At 41.3% G+C, this 26,399-nt stretch overlaps 1 protein-coding gene across 1 annotated transcript in view; it reads left to right on the top strand.

Moving 5' to 3' along the window:
• PELI2 (pellino E3 ubiquitin protein ligase family member 2) overlaps positions 1 to 23,268 on the top strand; it is a 112,522-nt gene extending 89,254 nt beyond the window's left edge. Inside the window, exons 3-6 of the mRNA XM_054024753.1 lie at positions 7,214 to 7,315; positions 19,067 to 19,264; positions 20,030 to 20,218; positions 22,603 to 23,268. Of these exons, the coding sequence (XP_053880728.1) occupies positions 7,214 to 7,315; positions 19,067 to 19,264; positions 20,030 to 20,218; positions 22,603 to 23,169 (1,056 nt within the window). The 3' untranslated portion in view covers positions 23,170 to 23,268. The remainder of the gene's footprint in view (positions 1 to 7,213; positions 7,316 to 19,066; positions 19,265 to 20,029; positions 20,219 to 22,602) is intronic.
• The last annotated feature ends 3,131 nt before the right edge of the window (positions 23,269 to 26,399 follow it).

Here is a 26,399-nt window from a genome sequence, read left to right as displayed (position 1 = left end):
CACTGGAATAAATTGCCTAGGGAGGTTGTGGAATCTCCATCTCTGGAAATATTTAAGAGTAGGTTAGATAAATGTCCATCAGGGATGGTCTAGACAGTATTTGGTCCTGCCATGCGGGCAGGGGACTGGACTCGATGACCTCTCGAGGTCCCTTCCAGTCCTTGAATCTATGAATCAATTTAATCCTTCAAGTATCAGGGGGTAGCCGTGTTAGTCTGTATCTACAAAAACAACAAAGAGTCTGGTGGCACCTTAAAGACTAACAGATTTATTTGGGCATAAGCTTTCGTGAGTAAAAACCTCACTTCTTCGGATGCATAGAGTGAAAGCTTTCACTCTATGCATCCGAAGAAGTGAGGTTTTTACTCACGAAAGCTTATGCCCAAATAAATCTGTTAGCCTTTAAGGTGCCACCAGACTCTTTGTTGTTTTAATCCTTCAAGTTGATGTAGTTCCTAGAAAAAAGGATCTGAAAGAAATAAAACTTTAATCATGTGCCTCTCTTTAAAAGTCGTATCAAACTTCAATTGATATTGCTTCCCTGTGCACGAATACAAAGAGTAATATACATTTCTAAATCAGACTCTAACCCAAAACAGAATTTTTGTACACCTTTTTTTTCACCTGTGTTCAAAATGGAAATGCTGATGCAACCATATCAGTGGTTGTGCTACCAACGTTGGGGGCTAGGCTAGTCAGTGATGGCAGTGGGGTTATTTAGTCAAGGGGTACTCAGTTAAAGCACGCTTAATAAGGAGCTGATTTTAATAAATTATTCTAAAATCCACATGCATGGATAGTGAGATTCTTATAAATATTTGTATGTCACAGGAGGAGTAGGGGTAGGGGAATACTACTTGGGTGTAAACTTGGGGTCATTTAGTCAAGGAATTCCTCCGATATAGGACCCCCTCCCAACAAGGAGCCCATAGTCAAATTGCTTTAAAAAACATGCATGGCTAGATTATCTTGAAAATGGGTATTCCATAATAGACTCATAGACTCTAAGGTCAGAAGGGACCATTATGATCATCTAGTCTGACCTCCCACATGATGCGGGCCACAAAAGCTGACCCACCCACTAGGGGCGAAGGCTCTAGGGGAAGAGAACCCAGGGATGACTGGATTCGTTCATATCTCTTCAGTTCTCCCACGATCCGGAAGGTTTTGCAGAACCCCTTCCCTCTAATCCTCAAAGTGGAATACAGCATCTGGGGCTCCACTCCACTCCCCCTTGCTGTATCTATTTGGTAGATGTGCTCCTCAGAGCCTGTTGGTTTCCACTTGGCCCCTGGAGCAGTACGGGAGTCATGGAGGCACCAGAAAGAGGGCAGAGTTGGTAGCTGAGTAGCAGTGATGTGTTCCTTTAGCCCCGTACCCAAAGGTACGTGCCAGTTGTACCTCCTGCGCTACCACCATTTCATCAAAAAAAGGAAATTCACTACCTCAGAACTCAGCATTAAAGTTAAGGTTGACCGGCACTGCCTTGTACCTCTCCAGAAGGTATACGTCAGCCCCACCTCACAACCTGAATTCTTCCCTCTGAGTGATGTCCCATCTTGTCCTGATAGACAACACAGCACTCTGCCCTTCCAGATAATATAGAGCACTGCAGGATGCAGCACATGGTATAATAGGAACAGGGGTGCAAGTAAAATCCATGTCTTACCAGTATGGGGAGGTGGGCACGAGCTGGGGAGGGGCACGTGATCCTCCATGTGACTCCTCACCGCCCAGCCTGGGGCCCCCACGTTCTTCCCGTCGCCATCCCACAGCCATCCCATGTTACCCGGGGCGGGGAGCTCTGTCCTCCACCTATGTCCTGCTATGCTAGAGACAGAGCTGCATGGGGGGGGGATGGGAGTGTCAAGGCTGGAGGCCGGCGGTACAGCCACCGGAGGAGCTGCTAGCATTCTGCTCCTTTCCCCGCTGCCCCTCCCAGCCCCGCCCCCTGCCCTTCCGGGCACAGAGCTATGTCTCCGTCCGTCCTTGTACTACAGCAGCGGCCCTGCCAGAGACAGGGCTGGGGGAGGCGAGGCTGGGGGCGGTACAGCCGCCAGAGCAACTGCCGGCATTCTGCTGCTGTCTTTCCGGTATGCCGTACCGGCTATAAATAGCTTGCTGGTACAGTGTACCAGAGCGTACCGGCCTACTTGCACAGCTGAGTAGGAAAAACCTTTCAAACTGTGTCCTCACTAAAGCAAACGTCGTATTTAGGGCAGGCTCCATGAACACTGTATGGTATGTTTACACTGTAACCAAGAGCAAGCGTTGCAGCCTGGATAGGTAAACTTGTGCTTGCCTGGCTCAATCTAGCATGCTAAAAATAGCTATGTAGATGTTGTGGCTCAGAGTCTCAAGCCCACCCAGCCACATAAGCTTCAGTGCCCAAGCTGTAATGTCTACACAGCTATTGTTAGTTTGCTAGTGTGAGCCCTAACACAAGTCTGTCTGCTCAGGTTGGGAAGCTTGCTTCCAGCTGCAGTGTAGACATACACCGAGCCTGTGCTCAACCACTTCACCTACTTTTCACAAACCAGAGTTGCCCGATGTTAGCACCTCTTGTCCTAAGGATTCCCTCTGGAACAGCACGTGCCCTTGCCTCTGAGCTATAGTGCACTAACTGCCGCAAATCTCCATGGCAAACAGGCTGCTGTGTTCTACTTGCACAACCGACGAATTTCCCCACAGAAATGAACCGTCTATGATCTCTTTGGGGGCAGATGCACCTTTCTTCATGTTTCTGCATGCACTGTGGCAACCTGCTGCAAGTAATCCCTGCACCAGTCAATACAGCTGTCCCAAACACAATGTAGGACTAGGGCAGTTGGAGTGCATGCAGACAAATGAGAGAATACAATTGTGGGACCCACCACAGCACGTAAAATGGCACATTACTTAATTACTCCTGATGTCTGTTTATTGTAGGGCAGCCCTGGCAGAAACAAACTTACCCTACACCCCTCTCCCCCCAAGTAACTCTTGCCAGCTCCCAGGGGCAGAATTAAGGTTGCAGGGCTCATGTGCACCTCTAAGGCTTGGTCTACACTAAACCCCCAAATCGAACTAAGGTACGCAACTTCAGCTACGTGAATAACGTAGCTGAAGTTCGAAGTACCTTAGTTCGAACTTACCTCGGTCCACACGCGGCAGGCAGGCTCCCCCGTCGACTCCGCGGTACTCCTCTCGCCGAGCTGGAGTACCGCAGTAGACGGCGAGCACTTCCGGGTTCGACTTATCGCGTCCAGACAAGACGCGATAAGTCGAACCCAGAAGTTCGATTGCCAGCCGCCGAACTAGCGGCTGGGTATAGACGTACCCTAAGTCTCTCTATTTCCTGGTTTTCAGAGGTTTAACTATAGGTGTGGTTGATGTTCCAGGAGGTGTTGAGGTGCTGCATTAATGAAGTTTTTGGGTAATGAATTAAATCAGATGCCAACTTTTGCAATTTTATCACAGATCTTGTGATATTTAGTGTGTTTTCTCAAAACGCCAGCTCCTGGAGCAGTACACTTACATCACAATCTCAACTGTGTTTATTTTTTTTTAAATGAAATAAACTATCCTTCGTGGTTGTGGTGGAAAGCTTGAAAGCACAAACGGTAAAGACTCAAAAAAAGGGGGGGCAAATAAAACTAACGAAATTGAAGTACTTTAAAATAACAAGATTTAAAACAGTCTCATGACTTTCTGTAGGGTCTTTTGGAAGGCTTTGGGATTTGGCAATACTGTGACATGATTGTAGGAGTAATTTGGGATTGTGTAACTTTTTATTTAATTGTGATGTTAGAACTTTTCATAATCTGGCAGTGGCAGATTGCCACCTGACCATCTTACTTGATTTTTTTCCCGTCTTTCCTCCATCCCCACTGTTTGTCTTTTGTTTCTGATTGCAAGTTGTTAGAAAGGTAGGGGCTGTACCTTTCTGTGCTTATACAATGCCCGATGCACTGGGTGCTACTAGAAACAAATGACAGATTTTTAATTCTTTGACTTTACAGTTTTACTTTAGTGGCCAATTGCTTTCTAAGGCAAGTAATAAAAATGCATATGAAATTTCTTTGAACTGGAGCAACTGCCTGTGCTGTATTCCCTGTGGAAAGTATGTCTTCTTGTACACTTTGAACAATTTCTTAGCATTTTGAAAAGCAGTTATGCAATACCAGGAAATACACTGCTAAATTCATATTATTTAAACCCAGTTTTTCAATGGAAGGGGGAGAAAAACCCTGCTGACATAACAGATTGGAAAAGGTGCATCCATTGCTAGATACATTTCTTCAAACGTGATTTTCATTTTTCAAATCCTAAGAAAATGACCACCTCTGGCACTATTAATGAATTTTTCTAAAGCGTAGGTTATGAGGAGTTAACCTACAAGTCATTTCAGGTAAACCAGCTTCTAAAGTAGCTAGTATATGGGTTTAAAATAAGGCATCTACAGCTTAGGTCACCTAGTAAATTGCTAACGGGAATCAAATGAGAGTCCTGGAGTTAAAGCCGTAATGCATTAGTGAGCGTGTGGTATAGGATTCATTGGAATATGGTGACATTTATGAAGGGCCTAATATTACAGCTCATACATCAAAAAGATTTGTTTTTCTGGTTGCATTAGACTGCTTACTGACTAGTGAGGGCTGGACTCTAATCTAATGGCTGGAGAAATGGAGATAAAAATAACTTATAGGCATGTCCTGGCCTAGTGTTTTTTTTGTTTTTTTTTTTTTTGTTTTTTTCTTCAGAGAAAGTATTGGTCCAGGTCAGTCTAATAACGATTAGACATGTTAAGGGAGCCAAAATTCTAATTAGATTTATGCAATCTATATGCCACATAATTAATACCTGTAAAGATCCATAGAATGTTACAGAAGTAGAAAACATTATTTACATTGACAGCAATAGAATGGTATGCTGCAAAAAAAAAAAAAAAAAAAAATCAGACTAGTTTAATGGTGTAGGCTAAAAGTTCACTTGATTTGCTCTTTCAGTTATAGACAGCACTATATAAAGTGCCCATTAGCTCTGAGACAGATAGGACTTGTGTTTCCAGAATTGGTTCCAGGGTTGGTAATTAATCTTTCCAACCCCATTAATGTTTGTCATGTGTTTATATACTAAATTTGTCTTAATGTTTGTAAATGTGGTTATGTATATTAAGCTTTGCTGCTTTCTGTGTTTAAAAATTGTATGATTTGTATTAAATATGCTGGTTTTACTATGTTATTTCTACTACAGTAACACCCACAGACCATAGTCAGGGCTCAGGACCCTATTGTGCTAAGTGTTATATGTACAAAACATAAAAGATTGTCCCTGCCTGATACAGTTTACAATCTAAGGCCCAATCCTGCAGTTTTTGATATGCTGGCAGACTGATGACTTGTATAGAGCCCCATTGACTTCAGTGGCAAGATGGGACCTAAATAGATAACAGGTGACTACAACAAATGGTGAGACAGTTATGATCAATGTAAAGTTATAAATGCACGGAACTCCTGTAATTTATTTATACATTATAGCAGTTATAATTATGTGGGATAGATTGCATAAATCTATGGAGGAATTAGCTTATCTGTGATCACTGTGCATGTATAAATTCATAATTTAAAATGGTCCAGTTTTTGTCCATTGAAGTTAAATTCATAAAACAAAACATCATAGCCTGAAATCTTGTAACCTCTTTAATGTTGTAAATTATATTCCATGAAACTGAAATATGGCTAAACATCTTCACCTGGAACAATGGGAAACATTTCTTCTTTCTTACAGTAGTGTGATTTTTTTTAAAGGTTTGTCATTCTGAAATGTTAGACTTTGCTGTTTCCTTGTTTTTTGTGGCTTTCTCAGGCCTTTAATGGTACTCCAAAAAGCTTTTTGTGATTCATTTAAGAAATGAACTCTATTGCTTTGGGATCAGTTAAAATGTCTCAGTGAAATAAAGTCCCTGAAAATTGTTTTATCTGAAGCAATAAAGAAAAGTATACCAAGCTGCTCAATTTAACTATCCCTTTCCATATAGGATACTTGTCATTTTGTAGATCAAGAGAAATATGAATAAATCACCAGTGTGATAGACTAGCTCTTTAAACATCGGTTGATATAATTAATTATGCATCATCTTGTAGTGCTGTGACAATGTTGAACTTGGGCATTTTTAACAGACTTAAATTTCCATTATATTGTTACACGTACTCTGTGCTGCAGAAATTCTATTTATATAGATGCATCTGCATGCTGAATAACTATTAATTTTGCAGACTATGCTGATCTCAATAACTTGAGCCAAACTGTTATGTCTTTAAAAACTAGAATTCATCTGGAATGAGTTAATGTTGACTGGTTATTTGTTTTGTTTTTGAAGATGTAATTATTAGATTCTAATGGTCTTGTGTCACTGATGATAGTATAGTTGGTATTTCACTTGCCTTAGTACCCCCTTCTGAAAATTAGAGAGAAATTAACTTCTTAGTACTTTGAGCTTTGATATATGAGGCTGAAAAGTGTTATGATTTTGGTTTGCATTGGATATTCTTTAGAAATTATTATGAACTTATATGCAGTTAATGTATTATCCCATTATCTGCTGGACTTGGTTTTTCATATTTTTTTTTATAATGGTTATGTTGTATATTCAATGTAATGCTATTCTGGCAAATTCAGAAAGCTTAAAAATCATTTTGTTTCAAATGAGTTACAACTTTATACATATATATAAAAACAGTGAATCATTGATGCTATTTAAGCTTTAGATAATTCTTGCTAAAAATGGAATAAAATCAATTTTTTAATAAAAAAAATAAGTCTAGTGTAAGTGTGGTGTCTACTTTTCTTTTTTGTTTTTGTGCAAAGGAAGACAGAGAGGGGTATATGGATGCCAGGGTTCTGAAGGGTAGTAATTTTAGGCTCATGATGAAATTTCAAAAACAAATCTGATAGATTGGGGAAGCTAAATTTCTCAAATATTAGTTACACTTGTAGTCCGAAAATACATAGGGAGCAAACAGATACAGTTCTTGAATCAGAAAAGCCATTGTAAGAACTAAGGGGTTTTGTTTGTGTGTCGACTTACTCAGCTTTGTAATAGAATGTTGTAGTACACTGTTCTTTTTCCTGATTAGTGTCAGGTGTTTATATAGTGAAATGAGTCAGATTATAATGTTTAATAGTAAGCTTATGTGCAATGGAAATATCTTTTTGTTCTCTTATTCAACAGGCCATCAGCTGTAAAGGTCAGCACAGTATCTCTTATACGTTATCCAGAAACCAGACAGTTGTAGTGGAGTATACACATGATAAAGATACAGATATGTTTCAGGTAAGACTCTGCTTATTAAAATACTACACTTGTTATGCAGCCTCTGCAAGCAATCCCACTTCTACTCTTTCTTAAGTGTTACCTTTGTGCTATAGAAGTCTAATGACCATATTTAGAGTTGCTCTTCCGATTGATCAGGCTATCTTTTTAACCAGAGCCAGTATCTGTTAAACATCCTTACCCTTTCACCACTGTTTATTTTCCATACGGATACCATAGCAGCTGTAAAAATGGCACATGCAATGTATTTGGGAGCATTAAGAAACACTAAGGCCCAGAATACAACTAGAGTTAGAGGGGTTAGAGTAGAAAGGGAGTAGTTGGTAGCAGGAGATGGGAGAAGGAAGGGAGAGGCAGGAGCAAAACGGGGGCAGAAGACGGTGGGGCAAGGAATAGGAACATGGGGGAGAGCCAGGGATGAGAACTATGCCTTAAAGGAGGCAGGGGTCCTATGGACAAAATATGTGATCTTGTAATTAAAGACTGCATCATAATGCGTATAAACGAGGACGCTGAATTGAGGAGGCACAGGCAGCCGTATTTCTGGCATTGCCTAACTTTTGAGGGCTTGACTTTGCAACAGTAACATTCTCTTAACGTAGGTTATTTTTCAATGTCATTTTTAGGGCTGTCGATTAATCGCCGTTAACTCGTGTGATTAACTCAAAAAAATTAATCGCAGATTTAATCGCACTGTTAAACAATAGAATGCCAATTGAAATTTATTAAATATTTTGGATGTTTTTCTACATTTTCAAATATATTGATTTCAGTTACAACACAGAATACAGAGTGTACACTGCTCACTTTATATTATTTTTATTACCAATATTTGCACTGTAAAAATGATAAACAAAAGAAATAGTATTTTTCAGTTCACCTCATGCAAGTACTGTAGTGCAATCTCTTTATCGTGAAAGTGCAACTTACAAATGTAGATTTTTTTTTTTTTTTGTTACATGGTTTTGTTTTTGAGTACAGTTATGTAAAACTTTAGAGCCTGCAAGTCCACTCTGTCCTACTTCTTGTTCAGCCAATCGCTAAGATAAACAAGTTTGTTTACATTTACGGGAGATAATGCTGCCCGCTTCTTATTTGCAATGCCACCTGAAAGTAAGAACAGATATTCGCATGGCACTTTAGTAGCCGGCATTGCAAGGTATTTACATGCCAGATCTGCTAAGCTTTCGTATGCCCCTTCATGCTTCAGACACCATTCCAGAGGATATTCTTCCATGCTCATTAAAAAAATGTGTTAATTAAATTTGTGACTGAACTTCTTGAGGCAGAATTGTATGTCTCCTACTCTGTGTCTTACCTGCATTCTGCCATATATTTCATGTTATAGCAGTCTCGGATGATGACCCAGCATGTTGTTCGTTTTAAGCACACTTTCACTGCAGATTTGACAAAACGCAAAGAAGGTACCAATGTGAAATTTCTAAAGATAGCTACAGCACTCGACCGAAGATTTAAACATCTGAAGTGCCTTCCAAAATCTGATCGGGACGGGGTTTGGAGCATGCTTTCAGAAGTCTTAAAAGAGCAACACTCCAATGCGGAAACTACAGAACCCGAACCTCCAAAAAAGAAAATCAACCTTCTGTTGGTGGCATCTGACTCAGATGATGAAAATGAACATGCATTGGTCTGCACTGCTTTGCATTGTTATCCGGCAGAACCCATCATCAGCATGGACGCATCAGCGGGCAGCATTATCTCCTGCAAATGTAAACAAACTTGTTTATCTGAGCGATTGGCTGAACAAGAAGTAGGAATGTGTGGACTTTGTTTTATTTTTGAATGCAGTTATTTTTTGTACATAATTCTATATTTGTAAGTTCAACTTTCATGATAAAGATTGCACTACAGTACTTGTATGAGTAGGGTTACCATATCTCATAAATAAAAAAAGAGGACCCTCCACGGGCCCGGGCCCCGCCCATTTTCCCACCCCTAGCCCCGCCCCAACTCCGCCCCTTCCCTAACTCCGCCCCCTCCTCCCTCCCACTCCCAGCCAGGGGGAAAGGGCTGCCCCAGCGCTACCGGCTTCAGGATTTGCCGGGCAGCCCCCAGACCCTGCGCCCCCAGCCGGCGCTTCCCCAGCGCAGCTGGAGCCCGGGAGGGGAAGCGCCTAGCCGGCATTTTCCCGGACATGTTCGGCTTTTTGTCAATTCCCCCCGGACGGGGGTTTGATTGCCGAAAAGCCGGACATGTCCGGGAAAAACCGGACATATGGTAACCCTATGCATGGCAGAAGCCTGTAACCAGAGCTCCCCACCAGCGTCCATGGAGCTGCACAAGCTCCGGGTCACTCGGGGATTCTGCACCAAGGGGCTAACTGTGAGCTGCACCCCAGCAAAGCCCTGGCTGGGCTGGGGAGGGGGTGTGCCCACCACCCCTGTGATAAGTGAGGGAGGGTCCCCAAAGCCCTGGTGAGCAGATCTTCCCTTCTCTTGCTCCGCTCTCGAGGAGCCGCCTGCCCAAAGCATTGCTCCAAAGCACTGGTTCTCAATCGATTTCCCATTGTGGGCAGCACATGCGGCTTTCTAGGGGTTCTATGGGCTGCAGCCACACAAGATACACGCTCCCTGTATGGCCCTGAGGATGGCACATGGGCTGCAGCCGGGTGCTGATTGGGCTGCAAGCCGCTGGCGGGCTGAGAATCACTGCTCTAAAGATCCACAGCGTGCTCGCTCCACGTGAGGCTGAGTTAGCTGCCCCTACAGCACCTGCCAGAAGAGGGCAGTCATGACCCGATTGCACCCTCCTGCCCCTTCTTCAACCACACAAACGTTGGGGTGGATTGGGAGTTGAACTGAGAGGCTAGGCAAGCTTCGCCCACAGCAATGCCATGCCCCTCGTGGCTGGCCTGCAGCACCCTGCCACACCAGCCTGATCCCCAGCCCTGCCATGCAGCACCTCCTGCTCTGCCAGCCCCCCCAACGCACCACACACCTGCTCTGCAGCACCCCGTGCTCCACCAGCCCGATCTCCTCTGGCCTGCGCTACACGGCCCCTGCTCTGCCAGCCCAGGACCCCCTCCCTAGTGCTGGCTCTCAGCTCCCACAGGATTTGAAGTGGCTGGTATGTGAAGCCCAGCACCTGACCTAGCCCATGGCATCCCTCAGTGGCACTAGCATGTTTGCATCAATCTCCTGTCTGCAGACAGACTCCCCCTCCCCCGTTACAGATTCCCCCCCCCCCCCCCCCCCCCCCCCCCCCGTGCCCCAGGCCGGGCTGAGCCACGGTGGGGTCCCTGTCCCTTTAAGAGCAGGGCTGGGCTGAGCCGAGCCCAGCCCGCGGGGGGTGGCTCCGCTCCCTGCTGCAGCCTAATGCCGGAGCCTGGGCTGAGAGCCAGGCTCGTGTCCTGCACCAGCTCCGGGAAGGGGCTTTTCTGCGGCTCCCCCAGTCCCCCCCGGGCCGCGCCGCCACACGGTAGGGGCGGGTTGCTTGAGGCAGGGCAGGACCCGGTGGGGCCGAGCGCTGAACAGGCCCGGCAGGGCGGTGCGGGGGCTGCTGGAGGGGGAAGCTGGGGAAGGGGTGGCATGGCCCAACCCCCTGGGGCTGCCTGCCCTGCGGAGGAGGCAGAGGGGCACAAGCCGCAGCAGGACCCCAGCCCCCCGGGGGAGGGGATCTGGGGCCAGCCCAGGGAGGCAGGAGCAGTCCCGGGGGTGCTGGGCGTGTGCAGGGCAGAGCCCCGGGAGAGCCCCAGCCCCGCGGCGGGCAGCGCTGCAGAGGAGGAGCCCGCGCTCCCCGGAGGGCGAGGGGAGCCCCAGGCAGGGGGAGCCGGGCCGCCTGCACCCACCGCTTGCGGCTGCTCCATGCTGCTCCCAGTACCACTTTCAGCCGGCGCGGCTGCCCTATCAGCGGCTTTTGGGTCTTTAAATAGCCGTCCGGGGGGAATCCCGGACATTTTTAGCTTTTGACAAATTCCCCCCGGACGGCTATTTAAAGACCCAAAAGCCGGACATGTCCGGGGAAACCCGGACGTATGGTAACCCTATGTATGAGGTGAATTTAAAAATACTATTTCTTTTGTTTTTACAGTGCAAATATTTATAGTAAAAAATATACAGTTAGCACTGTACACTTTGTATTCTGTGTTGTAATTGAAATCAACATATTTGAAAATGTGGAAAACATCCAAAAATACTTACATAAATAGTATTCTATTATTAACAGCGCGATTAATTACTTTTTTTAATCGCTTGACAGCCCTAGTAATTATATATAAAAAAAGGATTTCTGTACATAGGATCACTAGGCTGAGGAAAAAAACTTGCACAATCTTTTCTTGTCAAGGCCACACACGTTCATCTTAACAGTAATTAAATCATCCTACTTTGAGTTATTAAACGCCTTTGTTCAGTCTGTAGCACTTAAGTGTTCAGCACTTGGTTTTCTTTCTGTTGACACAATGAGGAGAGGAAACGGCCTAACTATCCAAATGTAAATACCCTCTGCTCCAATCATTTTCTATTCTTGCTCCATCTAAAGTTCTCCCAGGGGAATCTAGTGATGCATGAATTCTTATTACTTCCATTTAGTGATTAACGAGAAGTGTAGTTTTTGCTATAGTCTTGCTTTCTTAATGTACTTTCATGCCATAGCAAATAAACATTGCCCATTATGAATAAATTGAAACGGAAGAATGGGCTTTTCCACGAAAACTAATAAAACGGGAAAATATTACTGACATGTATTGTTCTGGGTTTTTGTCCACAGATCCAGCTATAGGTTACAGTGCAGTACAGTTTTTCCATTTTTATTTTCTCTCACTTTGGTGGATCTTTTTTTTTACAAACAAAATCAGGCCTTTCTTGACAGCTGGAGCTGGAATTTTCCCATTATCAATAATAATGCAGAAAAGGCAGAAATGTTCAATATTTCTGTTCTAAGTTTGGAAAAAAACAGATTTAGTCATATCATATACCACTCTTTCCATTGTACTAGGATCGCAGTGGGATGTTAGACCTTTTAAAATCAGCAGGTCAAAATAACTTACATCCAGGAGTCTTCAAAGATCCGGCTCAAGTGCTCATTGGACTGTTAATGTTGATTTTCAATGAAGAGTACATCCACACTAAAGGCAGTGTGTAGAGTGCAGACACTGTGCACCCAGCTAGCAAAGGTATAAATAGCAGTGTGGATGGTGAGACACAGCTTTTGAGCTTACACAGAGCGCTTGAACAAGCTTGTCTCTGTCAAACAAAAGTTGGTCAATAAAAGATATTCCCTCACCCACCTTGTCTCTCTAAAGGAGTGTAATACAGTTAATGCCATCAGTATAGATTTATGGAAAATAGATCCTGTCAAACGAACCTGGTATCTTTTTTTGATGAGATTACAAGTTTGGTTGATAAATATAATAGTGTTGACATAATATACTTAGTCTTCTGTGGGGCATTTGACTTGGTACCACACAACATTTTGATCAAAAAACTAGAGAGAAAAAATTAACCTGGAATTCATTAAATGGATTAAATGCTGGGTAACTGATCAGTCTCAAAATGTAATTGTAAATGGGGACTCATCATTAAGTAGGTGTGTTTTTATCACCTTCCGCGGGTGGTAATTGGTCCTGCTAGTTGGTGTTGGGGCAGGACATGAGGGTGAGGAAGTGAAGGGTATGGAGCATGAGCATGTACAGCTGTGTCCTAGGCACAGTTCGGAGGCAGGCCAGCTGCAGGTTACGCAGCCGACTCAGCTGGTGTGGAAGGTGCAGCTGGGGAGGCTCATGGGGCAGGGGCCCAATGTTGAGGTTCGGATCCATTGGAGAGGCAGCCCTCCTTTGGCTGAGGATTTGCCTCACAATGGCAATCTCGCAGAGCCTGCTGTCCCCTCTGTGACGGGTTCGGTCACAGAGATCCCCCTGGGACTGTCACCTGATGTGCTGAGACTTCCTCTGAGCCTGTTTTCTCTGCCAGTTTGGGCCTCCAGAACCCTGCCTTGTTGAACCAGACACGCCAGTCTGCTCCAACACAGACCCAGGGTCTGAACCACATGCCCCAAAGCTGCAGACTTAACTGAAAACAGCTTAAGTGCTCCTGTCTCCAGCACCCAGACACCCAACGGGATCCAAACCCCAAATAAATCCGTTTCTCTGTATAAAGCTTATACAGGGTAAACTCATAAATTGTCCACCCTCTATAATACTGATAGAGAGAGATGCACAGCTCTTTGCTCGCCCAGGTATTAATTACTTACTCTGGGTTAATTAATAAGCAAAAAGTGATTGCATTAAGTATAAAAAGTAGTATTTAAGTGGTTCCAAGTAATAACAGACAGAACAAAGTAAGTTACCAAACAAAACAAAACACGCAAGTCTAAGCCTAATACATTAAGAAACTGATTACAGATGAAATCTCACCCCCAGAGATGTTCCAATAAGCTTCTTTCATAGACTGGACTCCTTCCTAGTCTGGGTCCACCCCCGTAGTTACTGTCCTTTGTTCCAGTTTCTCTCAGGCATCTCTTGTGGGTGGAGAGGCCATCTCTTGAGCCAGCTAAAGACAAAATGGACAGGCTTCTAGGGCCTTTTATATTCTCTCTTGTGGGCAGAAACCCCTTTGTTCTTCTGTGCAAAGTCACAGCAACAAGATGGAGTTTGTAGCCATCTGGGCAAGTCACATGTCCATGAATTATTCTGCTTTTTGCAGGCCGACACCATTGTTTACATTTTAGTTTGAAGGTTCCTAGGAAAGCTCAGATATGGATTGGCGTCTCCCAAAGTCCATTGTCAGTTAAGTGTTTCTTTACTGGGCACTTACTGAGAATAGTCCTTTCTCAAGAAGCTGACCAGATGCTTCACTGAGGCTACTTAAAATCAAACACATTGAGATACAAGTACATATGCAATCTTCATAACTTAAAATACAAAAATGATGCACACATACTGACAGCATAATCATAACCAGCAAATTATAACCTTTCCATAGACACCCCACTTGACCTCCTCTGTATAAGATCTGGTGCAACCATAGGACCCTGGTTGCAACAATGATCTCTACGGTCTCAGTTCATGGCAATAATGTCACACGTACTATAAAGCAATGATGACCCTGAATGTATTTGAGTATGAAGGCTTTATTTTTCAGAGTAGAGCAATACTTCTGATATTCTGTTTAAAGTAATAGGGTCAAATTCTCTTCCATTGTCATTGAGTAAAATTCCATTAGTCAATGGGTCTTCGCTTGTTTACATCATCAGATAATTTGACCCACCATCTTCAAAGACAGGTTTCAGAGTAGCAGCTGCGTTAGTCTGTATCCGCAAAAAGAACAGGAGTACTTGTGGCACCTTAGAGACTAACAAATTTATTAGAGCATAAGCTTTCGTGGGCTACAGCCCACTTCATCGGATGCATGTAGTGGAAAATACAGTAGGAAGATATATACACACAGAGAACATGAAACAATGGGTGTTACCATACACACTATAAGGAGAGTGATCAGTTAAGGTGAGCTATTATCAGCTCCTACTGTATTTTCCACTACATGCATCTGATGAAGTGGGCTGTAGCCCACGAAAGCTTATGCTCAAATAAATGTGTTAGTCTCTAAGGTGACGCAAGTACTCCTGTTCTTTTTGCGGATACAGACTAACACGGCTGCTACTCTGAATTCAGCGTTCCAGTACAGCAGTGTTTGTAGCCCCCAGCATGTTTCATGTATGTGTCCCAAACTATATCCTATATCTCTCTAAATAAGAGCTCATAAAGTACTAAAACAAAATCGAAGCAACAATCTGCAAACTGATACTTAGTAGCATGACCTTCCAAAAGAAAGATACTGGGTGGGGGAACTAAATCTTTCAGAGAAATGGTAATGAAATCCAGAACCTTTCACCTCTAAATTGGTAGTTCAAATCTAGTGTAGATACAGACTCTGTCAAATGACTTAATGGTCAACTTATCTCCTAATGGATAATTGCCCATGTGGCCAAAATCACTACAGTTGGTACTGATTAACTTTTGGGGGGGGATAGTCTCAAAGGCAAAAGATTTGAATTGGCATGGAGACTGGATAGCTTTCTCTTGTAAAGGTAATTCTTGCCACATCCATAAGGACAGTATGCTGCTGTTTTAAATTATCATAGTCCTGTGTGAATTTAGTGCCTCTAGCAAATGCTGAATTTACTTTTTAAACGGTTGAGAGATTTTTTTAAATGGCTTTACTGCATTTAATATGTAGTATTATGTTACACAGAGGTAATTCTACATGTCTTGTTACAAAGAGAATGGAATATCAAAATATAAATTTAGTACAAATATATGTTTATCAATGCAAATGTGTTAATCTCAGGATTATTTTTATCCTGTGCCACTTTAAAAAAAAAAAAAAAAAAAAAAAAACTAAATATTTCCTCTTGTTTCAGAAATGTCTAAGCCCGATGGGCACAAGAAATAAAAGCTTCAAGCCTATAGATCTTAATGCTAGTGTCTAAAACAGTTGAGATTCCCTGTTGCCAGGTGATTTGATGTGGCTATGCAGAAAGCCAAGAGTTAACACTTGGACTGATGTCATGCTTTCAAAGCCAATAGGACCATTCTTCTGTTGTTGTTGTAACTACTTTAAAAGCTCTAATAGCAATCCAGAGTTAGAGGTTTAACAGCTGGAAGAAATATAGTGGGAAACACTTGTAGTAAGCAAACAACTTATATAGTTGTGTCTGATGTCCCTTTAAGTAGATCTACAAGTGTGTTACATTTTATAGCATTTGACTGATCTCTGCATCACTATGCAAAATCATAGACTAGAGTGTCTTGATGACTTCCAATATTCATGTGCCATTGATAAGAAAAGGCACAATCTAAGATCACTTCTGAGCCTTCAACATGTGCTAAAAGTTTGTTGGGAAATCTGTCAAAGCTACCATCGAATCAGGACAAAGTTTAACCTTTATATGCAGGTTACTGAAACTGTTGAGGTTTTTTCATATTAAAGCAAAATAAAGCTAATTAGCTTCGGCGTGACTGAGGTGACCCTCACATTGCTATGGTTTGAATTAAGGGGGAACAGATTCTAAATCTGTAACACTTTCTGAAGTCAGGCAGGAATTTGACCAATCTGTTGCTACTGTGCAACAATGGTACCTTTTAACAGGAATTCCATAGGGAGGTAAATACAAGTCCATTGGAAATAGGATTTCAAGGGAGGTACAGTTAATGGAGCATTCTATAATATTTTTTATTTGACTTTTTTTTTAAAGCAACATAAACTGTGACACATCCAACTTTGTGTACTTAATTTTTACTGTCTGTTTTGTGCATTCTATTAAAAATCTTACATTCTCTGAAAAGTTGAAGTGAATAGTTTTGGTTAGACTGATTAGTACTTTCATTATTTCTATGTGGTTTTGCTTTAGTAAATTTTCTAAATTCTAAAAGCAATCTGGAGCTAGGGCAGGGGAAATCCTCGCTTGCTTTTATATTAATATGTTAAAATGTCAGGTTCAGCATGTATTTGTGGGTTTGCTGCATAGTTTGATGTTCGAGAGTAAGCAGGGTTTTACAAATGGGATTGCTTTTTGTATCATTGCTACAGTTTCATTTGATAGGGTGAATATTAACAATGTCATATATTTGCTTAATTCTTGAAGAGCTTTTCTTCTCTATTTGTATAGACAGAGTGGATTTATAGGGGGGATGTTTTAGAGATTGGCTCTTTTTTACCCGCAGAGATGTTTATGCACATGATGAATCCATATGTGTTCCCATTGCTGGCCTTTGAAGTGCAAGTAAGCTACACAGATTGTATCCTCCTCACAAAACTTTTTAAAGATCTTCATTGAGAAGTTCTTAGCTTACATATAAATGAGGAGTAGTACTTGTGGCACCTTAGAGACTAACAAATTTATTTGAGCATAAGCTTTCGTGGGGTACAGCCCACTTCATCAGATGCATAGAATGGAACATATAGTAAGAATATATATATATACACACACACACACACACACACACACACACAGAACATGAAAAGGTGAAAGTTGCCATACCAACTCTTAAGAGGCTAATTAATTAAGACGAGCTATTATCAGCAGGAGAAAAAAATTTTTTGTAGTGATAATCAAGATGGCCCATTCCAGGCAATTGACAAGAAGGTGTGAGGATACTTAACATGGGGAAATAGATTCAGTTTGTGTAATGACCCAGCCACTCCCAGTCTCTATTCAAGCCCAAGTTAATGGTATCTAGTTTGCAAATTAATTCTAGTTCAGCAGTTTCTCATTGGAGTCTGTTTTTGAAGCTTCAGAAAAGCTTCGAATTAAACTAGAATTAATTAACTATATGTTACTATATGTTCCATTCTATGCATCTGATGAAGTGGCTGTAGCTCACAAAAGCTTATGCTCAAATAAATTTGTTAGTCTCTAAGGTGCCACAAGTACTCCTGTTCTTTTCGCGGATACAGACTAACACGGCTGCTACTCTGAAACCTGTCATATAAATGAGGGTTCTTGGAATTAAACTACATTGGCATACAAAATATTTATAATTTTATTTTGGTTAGCAGCAAGTCACAAGGCATCTGTTCAGAAGTACTTTAAATTCCTTTTTTTTTTTTTGTTTCTAACCTATAACTACCTGATTACTGTCCAGAGTGGTGTAACATTACTTGCATATAGAAGTACTAGTACCAGCTCAGTGTTGTGTCTGCACCTTTGTTCGATAGTCAGATCCCTTTGTCCATTTTATAATTTGCGATTCCAAATGCACAGTTGTTCCTTGTTTTAGAATTGTTTTATAGATGTGGGGGGAAAGTTTTAAATGCTTAGGACTCTTTGAGAAATTTGTTCCTTATCTCAGCTGCTTTATTTTTCTCAGAGTAAGTGCTTAATACAAAAAGTGTTATTTAAAATGTCTTGCATAAGTACAGGGATAGGCAACATATGGCACGCGAGCTGATTTTCAGTGGCACTCACACTGCCCGTGTTCTGGCCACTGGTCCAGGGGGATCTGCATTTTAATTTAATTTTAAATGAAGCTTCTTAAACATTTTAAAAACCTTATTTACTTTACATACAACAATAGTTTATTTATAGATTATAGACTTGTAGAAAGAGACCTTCTAAAAACGTTAAAATCAATTACTGGCATGCGAAACCTTAAATTAGAGTGAATAAATGAAGACTCGGCACACCACTTCTGAAAGGTTGCTGACCCCTGCTCTAGTACATCTGGCCAAATGAGTATCCTGTCCTGAGAATTTTATGTATAAGACTTACAAAATGCAATGATATCTAAAATATGAATTAGACTCTCATTTTCTGTGAAGATATATTTTTAAAACTGCTGTTTTGGTCTAAAAACATGTTTTAATTTCATGGCAGTTTTAAAATGACAGTCGTTCTTTAACTTTTTATTTATCTGAATGTAGGCGTATAGTATTTATTTGTAGAGAAGGGGGTATGAAATACAGCAGTAACCAACATTTTCACACTGCTAGCCAAAATCTCCCCTCCCCTTTTAAATAAAATTAATATGCTTCAGATTTGCCGGTACATACACAACCACAGCAGTTTTATCAAATGAAAAGCTCTCTTGCTATGAAAATGGTGAATTTTTGCCAAGGGCAAATATGTGAAAATATGACAGTCCAGAGCAGGAATTTGACCTTTCAGACAGGTGGTTGGCAGAGTGTGGATAATTGATGTGATCAAAATTAACTTTGTCAAAATGGTAGCATTGATGTTTCTGTGCGGTATATTTAGAGAGCTGTATATCAAGTGCATTTTGAATTTTTGCAGGTTGGGAGATCAACAGAAAGCCCTATAGACTTTGTAGTAACAGATACAATTTCTGGCAGTCAAAACAATGATGAAACTCAGATCACACAAAGCACCATATCCAGGTTTGCATGCAGGATTGTCTGCGATAGGAATGCACCGTATACAGCAAGGATTTTTGCAGCAGGATTTGACTCTTCTAAAAACATATTTCTTGGAGTAAGTACTATTGATCGCTATGTTATCTACAAGCAAAAATAGCCTCTATGCCATCTGACTGATCTTAAGCAAATTCTTGTGCCTTTTTTTTTTTTATTATTATTATAAATTGTGTATATTATCATTGACTTTGGTGCCTAGGTTTATTAAAACCTTGGTAATTCTATTATTTGAAAAATGTATGGGAACTTCAAATGTATTGCCACTCTGTGAACTCTTCACAGTGCCTTCTACCTATCTTTAATATCAGAGTCTAAATTAAGTGGCCTCTTTTTTTGTTGTTGAAAAGACTGGCAGCAGCTCTTCAGGGCGCAACATGAGTTCTGACGAGGCATTCACCATTAATTAGACTTACAGAGGGATTGTTTTGGCTATATGAGTGCTGGCTACCAAGGAAAGATATAACAGCCACCCAGTACAAGCCACAGTAAACACTGTCATTTATATAAACTATAGTGGTTAACAGCATCTTCATGATTTAAGTGTTAGCTGATATGTCTGTAAAGCCAACAGTGATTGCACAAGCATCTCATGTCTGACGTTTGGTTTATTGAGTTAGAAGTAACAATTTTCTGCAAAAGTTTAAATACTGGTTAAAAATGTGCAGCTAAATCTCTTGCTGCTTTGAAAATATCACCCACCAGCCTTAGAATTCACCAACAGTGTTCTTCACCCTTATAAACACTAACTGTGCTGGTGAAATACTCTTGAGGCTTTGAAAGTAAAAGGCTGCCTTCTTTCCCATTGTTGTGGTATTACATCTAGGAAAAAGCAGCAAAATGGAAAAATCCTGATGGGCACATGGATGGATTAACAACCAATGGCGTTCTGGTCATGCATCCAAAAGGAGGGTTTACCGAAGAGTCTAAACCTGGAGTGTGGCGGGAAATCTCTGTCTGTGGTGATGTATATACTCTACGAGAAACCAGATCTGCTCAACAAAGGGGGAAGCTAGTAAGTTGAAAGTGCACAGTTATTCAAAACCAAAGTACTACTAACATAGGAAATCCTCTTTTTTCTGGCACTGAGAACTGTGATAGTAGAGGTGTGGAGTACATGAAGTACAGTATTGTGTTTGAGCATTGTCACACCTAGCACTGGGGTAGGGGATCACTGAGAACACACACACAGACAGAGATAGAAGAGCCAGGGAGGGTCCCTTGTGGGAAATCTGAGCAGGTTACTGAGTCAGTCCTGAGAAGTGAGCTCTACTGCTCCTCCTCCAGCTGCCTAAAGGCCCCCAAGAGGCCTGGCTGTTGTTTGATCTACTAGCAGGGAGAGGGAAAGAGAGCAGGGTCCCCATTCTACCACCAGGCCTTTGAGGGGAAGGGTTTGCACATCTCAACATCTATTCTGGTTTTTTTGCTACAGTGCTCTCCTTTCCAGCTCCTCATCTGTCTCTTCCTTCCTTTTTTCGAAGGAGGAGTCAGATGTAACTATTCAGCCATCAAGCTGTTAGACTCTGAGGATTGGGGCAAGTGTAGGTAATAATTTTCCAGCCCCCACTCATCCATTTTCAACCTCACGTTTTTTCTTACTGGGCGACCCATTCTTCCCCTCCTCCCCACTCTGTGGCCACACTCCTACTGCGTCTTCCAACTCTGGGGCTCAAGAGATTCTTTTTCTGCACCCTTTCCCTCCCCTCCCTCCTTTGCTGACTGTTATGGATATCTGGAGGAGACAACTGATGCTCCCTGTCTGGGTTGTTTAGGACTGCAGCTCTTAGAAGCAGGAGTCCTACCCTTCTGAGTAGGCACTTGTTGTTCCTCCAGGTATTCCTACCTCTTGCAACGACGCATTGACTTATTAATTCTAGTTTGGTTGTAACTGATATAAAAAGGGAGAGCACCATATCCTGGGCTGTGGGTGCCTTTGCTATGTTCAAAAATACAATGACAGAATAGAATTGTACACTGTTAGCAAAACACCTTTAGTGCTGCTGAAGAAAAGTGGTTCTAGAATAAGTAAGTCTCCTCTTCCACAGATAAAACAACTTGCCTTCTTATTGTAAATAAAATTACATGGCATACTAGTTAGTACTGCTGTGAGCAATATTCGTTGAGTGAATTCATAAAAATGAATCCACCAAGTTTGCAATGTGTTCAGTCCATGATACCAAGAGACCTTTCCCTTTTCTGTTTGTAAAGAATTCTCTGACTCCTCATTTGATGAGTTTCTGTTCTGATCACTGAACTTCGTACCTGGAGCACTTGCTGTAAATTACCTTTTATCAATAGATTATTGTATCGTTATCTAGGGTTTTTATAGGAATGATTTACTGTTCTTAATCCACAAATTTGGGCTAAATTAATATATCAAGTGTGATCACTCCTCCTGCCAGCCACACTTATTGAAGTGCTCTGTTTAATATCCAGGATATTTATTTGATATGACAGTACTGGATGTTCCACCCCTTAACAATGTGTAAAGCTGATGCTGGTTAATTATACACTTCTCAGTCCTGAGAAGCAGTCTGTTTTCAGTTAATGTCACACACACATTTTAATGTGCATTCATCATTTCAAGGGTGGTACCAACAGCGCAAGTTGCCTATGTGTTTGTGACATTAAAACAAATTAGAGAAAGCTGCACCAAAGCTGCTGTTTTGTTTAGTATATTCTCTCAAAATGTTGCATAATCACCTGCTTTCATTCAGAAGAGAAAATGAGAAGTTTTAAACAGTAAATCTTATGCTGTGGTTTGTACACAATGCCTGTTTATACACTAAGAGCCTGATTTTTCAGAAGAGCGGAGTGCCTTCAGCTTCTATAGACTTCAATATGAGTAATAGGTGCTCCTCACTTCTAAAAATTGGGGACTAAGATTTAGCTGTCAGTTACTTTTATGCGCTAGTATAAAACTTACAAAAGTATTTGTGAATTTGGCTAGCATTGGTATCTGCAATATAAAATGTCACTTGCCCGCCCAAACAAAGGAAGCAAAATGCAACAGAAAGCTCTGAAGGAGTGATACAGCTGACTATCTGGTACACAACTCAGAATGAAGGAGTGGGAACTCTGTAAATCCTGTCAGAACTGTCTGTAAGTAAAACAGACAACCATAGAGAAAATCCATGCTAGAGAGAGACCCAGGGAAGATCCATACCAGAAGATGAGAAAGAAAGAGACATGGTAGGTAGGAGAGAGACCCCCACATCAAAGGGGTAGTGGGGGAGGGGAGGATAATTTCCGGAGAAGTTATTTGTAAACAGTCTGAGGATTTTACCAGAGGATTGTGGGAGTGAATGGTATATGTTGAGGAAGAGGAGTCATTCAAAGAATTAGCTAAGTTGTCTGTAAAAGCTCCATCTCAAATTTATGTCTGTGTTGTACCTCTAGGTAGAAAATGAGACCAACATCCTACAAGATGGCTCTCTCATTGACCTGTGTGGAGCCACTCTTCTGTGGAGAACAGCAGATGGTCTGTTTCACACACCGACTCAGAAACACATTGAAGCTTTGCGACAGGAGATAAATGCCGCTAGGCCACAGTGTCCTGTTGGGCTGAATACTTTAGCGTTTCCCAGCATTAACCGTAAAGATGTGGTAGAAGAGAAACAGCCTTGGGCTTACCTTAGCTGTGGTCACGTTCATGGCTATCACAACTGGGGACATCGCAGTGACACAGAAGCCAATGAGCGCGAGTGTCCTATGTGCAGAACCGTTGGTCCCTATGTGCCTCTTTGGCTTGGTTGCGAGGCAGGGTTTTATGTGGATGCTGGTCCGCCAACTTATGCTTTCACCCCTTGTGGACATGTGTGCTCTGAGAAATCTGCAAAATACTGGTCTCAAATCCCACTGCCTCATGGTACTCATGCATTTCATGCTTCTTGCCCTTTTTGTGCAGCACAGCTGACTGGGGAACACAACTGCGTCAAACTAATTTTTCAGGGTCCAATTGACTGATGCCATTTTACAAAGGATCACAATAACATTTTCTTTAACAATTTACTGTGAAGATTTTGCCACTAACTCTAGAGTTTACCTTTTTATAATACTGTTATTACTGGGGAGGTGGGGGGGGGTAAGGGGCCTGACGGGGGATGAAATGGGGATACATTGATACCTGGAACTTGACAGATATCAGTGGTGTTGCATGCTCATCAGCGGCATATTCATGAAGTCTTCTTGATCAAATTGTAGTATGTTTGTAATAATCTTTCTATTAGTACCCTCGATCACAAAAAAAGTCAATGATTTTTTTTTAATCTTGGATTTTTTAATGGAAATTTTTTTCTTCTAAACTTTGACAAGCCTTTAAAAACCTATTTTTTCAAATCTAGAAGGATCATACAGAATGTAATTTGTCTTTAATTTGCAATATAATTAACTTGAATAGTTTCTCAAAGAGTTAATATGGAATGTGTGGGCAAACATAGGTGAATGTTAACTAGACACAACTATCAATTTGGATCATACGTGAAAGGTTAGCTGCATAAATTGTAGCATATAAATGCTATTAAATTACCTGTTATGATATAATGCAGTTGGCCAAAAAGGCATCAAGGATTACTTGAAACTGGGGAATTCTTGTTTGCTTTGATTTCCTTTCAGTGTAGTGAATATCCAGTGTTCATGAAATACAGTATATGGTTGATTTTTTTTAACCTGCATTTTGTGAAATTGAATTACTTTTACACATGTAAAGTTGTTTATACCTTTTTAAAGAGAGAGTTTCTGTATATTTGTAGTCCTGCCTTTGCTTTCTTTCTGCTTAATGTGGCTTGCCGTTGCTGCTCACCTTGCATGCCTGGAACTACTGGGTTAATTAAGATGAAGCAACCTTTTAAGAATTGCATTAATGAAGGGGTAGCACTGCAGCAATAGAAAATAGGTTTAGGTGCTGTTATACAGAATTTATGCACATAAACCTAAATCCAGCAAGGCATTCTAAGCACATGCTTAACTTTAAGCACATCATTAGCCCTTTTGACTTCAGTTGGGCTTAAGTGCTTGGCTGGATTGGGGCCATGCTGTCTTCTTTTGAAATCAAAAAGTGATTAAAAATAAGCTACTGGTTTTTTTAAGCTCACTTACATGATACTAGCCAAAATGCTAGGAAGAGAGCATCCTTCCATAATTTAACTGTAGTTTTTGTTTGACTTACTGCCATCTTTTCTTGCATTTTTGAGAAGTGCTGGAATCTATTTTTATTTAAAATGTTTGCAAATCAAACAGAATTCAAATGTAATCATTAAATACACACAATAGAGTAGATTGTTCATCTGCAGTAGATAATCTGAAATTCCTGATTTTTAAGAGAAGAAATAGGTGTTTACTAGGGAAATAATTAAATCAGGATTTCATGAGAGATCTACCATCCCACTCTGCCAGCTTCATTTGGTTGAGAATAATAATAATTCTTGATCCTTGCTCTCTGTAATCTAGGTATCTGAGGTATCATCTATCCAAGTTGAAAGACTTTGGGAGAAAATCAACAAAAGGTGAAACTGATTATTCAAAACTCAGTTCTGTTAAAGTGATTACCATATCACTTGAAATTTGCTATATTTGCGCCCTTTGTATAAATATATAATTTATATGATTTTAATATATTGTGTATATACTTGAATTGGCCTGTTCATATTTTGGTTGTCAAATTGTTTTATAGTTAACCTTATAAACATTTAAAATGTCCCTTGCCTATGGTGGTGGGACGTATTATTTTGTCTGCTGCTGTTTAATATAATTTTGCTGTGTAAAAAAGTTTGGCATTTTAATAATTTGAAAATAGCTTTACTTCTATTTTTAAACTTTATTTTCATTTTGCCGTAGTATTCATTCTGCAGTATTCCCTGTACAAATTCCAAATTGTACAGTTTGCTTGTCTGTCTCACTGGTTGGAAAGGGGATAAATCTTGTTAGTCTAGAACTATACACTTCTTCCTAGTGCCTTTTCAGTGAGATCCTTTTGTGATTCCATGTTCCAAGTCCTTCCACAAGGCAGCCTTGTGGTTAATGTTCTACCAAGAAGGACAGCCCAACCAGACAGAAAAAAAATACCGTTAGCCTTCATTTCTCTGCCATGGTTTGTGGCATAAACATAAGGGTGTAGCTGTCTCTTCCCTTCCCTAGCTGTCTTCAGTATAAATTCCTCAGGTTCCACTTGCATTCTGCAGCATTTGTTCTACTTAGCATATACCTCATCTGTGAGAAGCAGACTCCACCCTGTTCTGTTGAACTGTCCCTGTTAGCTAGAGAGCTTTTGTCATGAGAGAGGCCACAAAATCAAACTTTCAGGAAATGTACATTGTTGTCTCAAGGTCACAAGATTTAACGCTTGGCAGTAGAGATTAACAGTGGTAGTCAGAGCCCTAGATTTTGAGACCTTTTGCACTCACAGGACTACAATATGCTTCACATCCCTGAGAGAGTAACTGTTTTGGCAAGCAGCAAGTGTAGTCTCCCCATGAGAGTTAATGGACTGTAGTCATAAAAGTTCCCAGGCACCTCCATACCAAGCCTCTTTACGTTCCTCCTTCGCCATTATAATCTAGATATGGGAGCTGATGTCCCCCCACCTTGCCCAATCACATACACCTGTACAAAGTGGGTGTAAAATGCTACAGTTTTGCACACTCACCTTGCCATGGTGTAAATGACTCCTTAGGTGCAAGACTGTGGAGTTTCAGGCCTGTGATTTTCAGCTGCGGAGATATCACTTGAAAGACTATGTCCAAACTCTCTTATTCCCATCCGGCTTGGATTAGCACAAGAAATGCTGCAAGAAGGGAAATAGTGTCTTACCAGTGAAACCAACTTCTAGAAGTTCATTTGTATAAATCCAGGTACTCTCCCACTGACCAGTAGTTGGAATCAGAGGGAGTCTCTTTCTCTTCTCTCTCTCCCCTCCCCCCCCCCCATCCCCTTTCATTGCTTTGGAATTAAATTGGGGGGAAATCAGGTTTTCTGAATTAATGAAATTGTTCTGTATCTCTGATACATATATACAAAGGAATTTGCAGAAAATTCATCTTTAGACAGAAAACAAATATTCTTTTATTTAATGATTTAAATGACCATCCTGTCAGTGCTATTGCATATCCCTCAACAAAAGTCAGCAATAATAATAGTGTTCCATAAGTAATATTTTTACCAGTTACTCCATCAGTTTCATTTGAATGAGTCAAAGCTGT

The sequence above is a fragment of the Malaclemys terrapin genome, chromosome 4 (genome assembly GCF_027887155.1).
Source record: "Malaclemys terrapin pileata isolate rMalTer1 chromosome 4, rMalTer1.hap1, whole genome shotgun sequence".
NCBI lineage: Eukaryota > Metazoa > Chordata > Testudines > Emydidae > Malaclemys > Malaclemys terrapin.
This window is presented reverse-complemented; position numbering and strand designations above follow the sequence as displayed.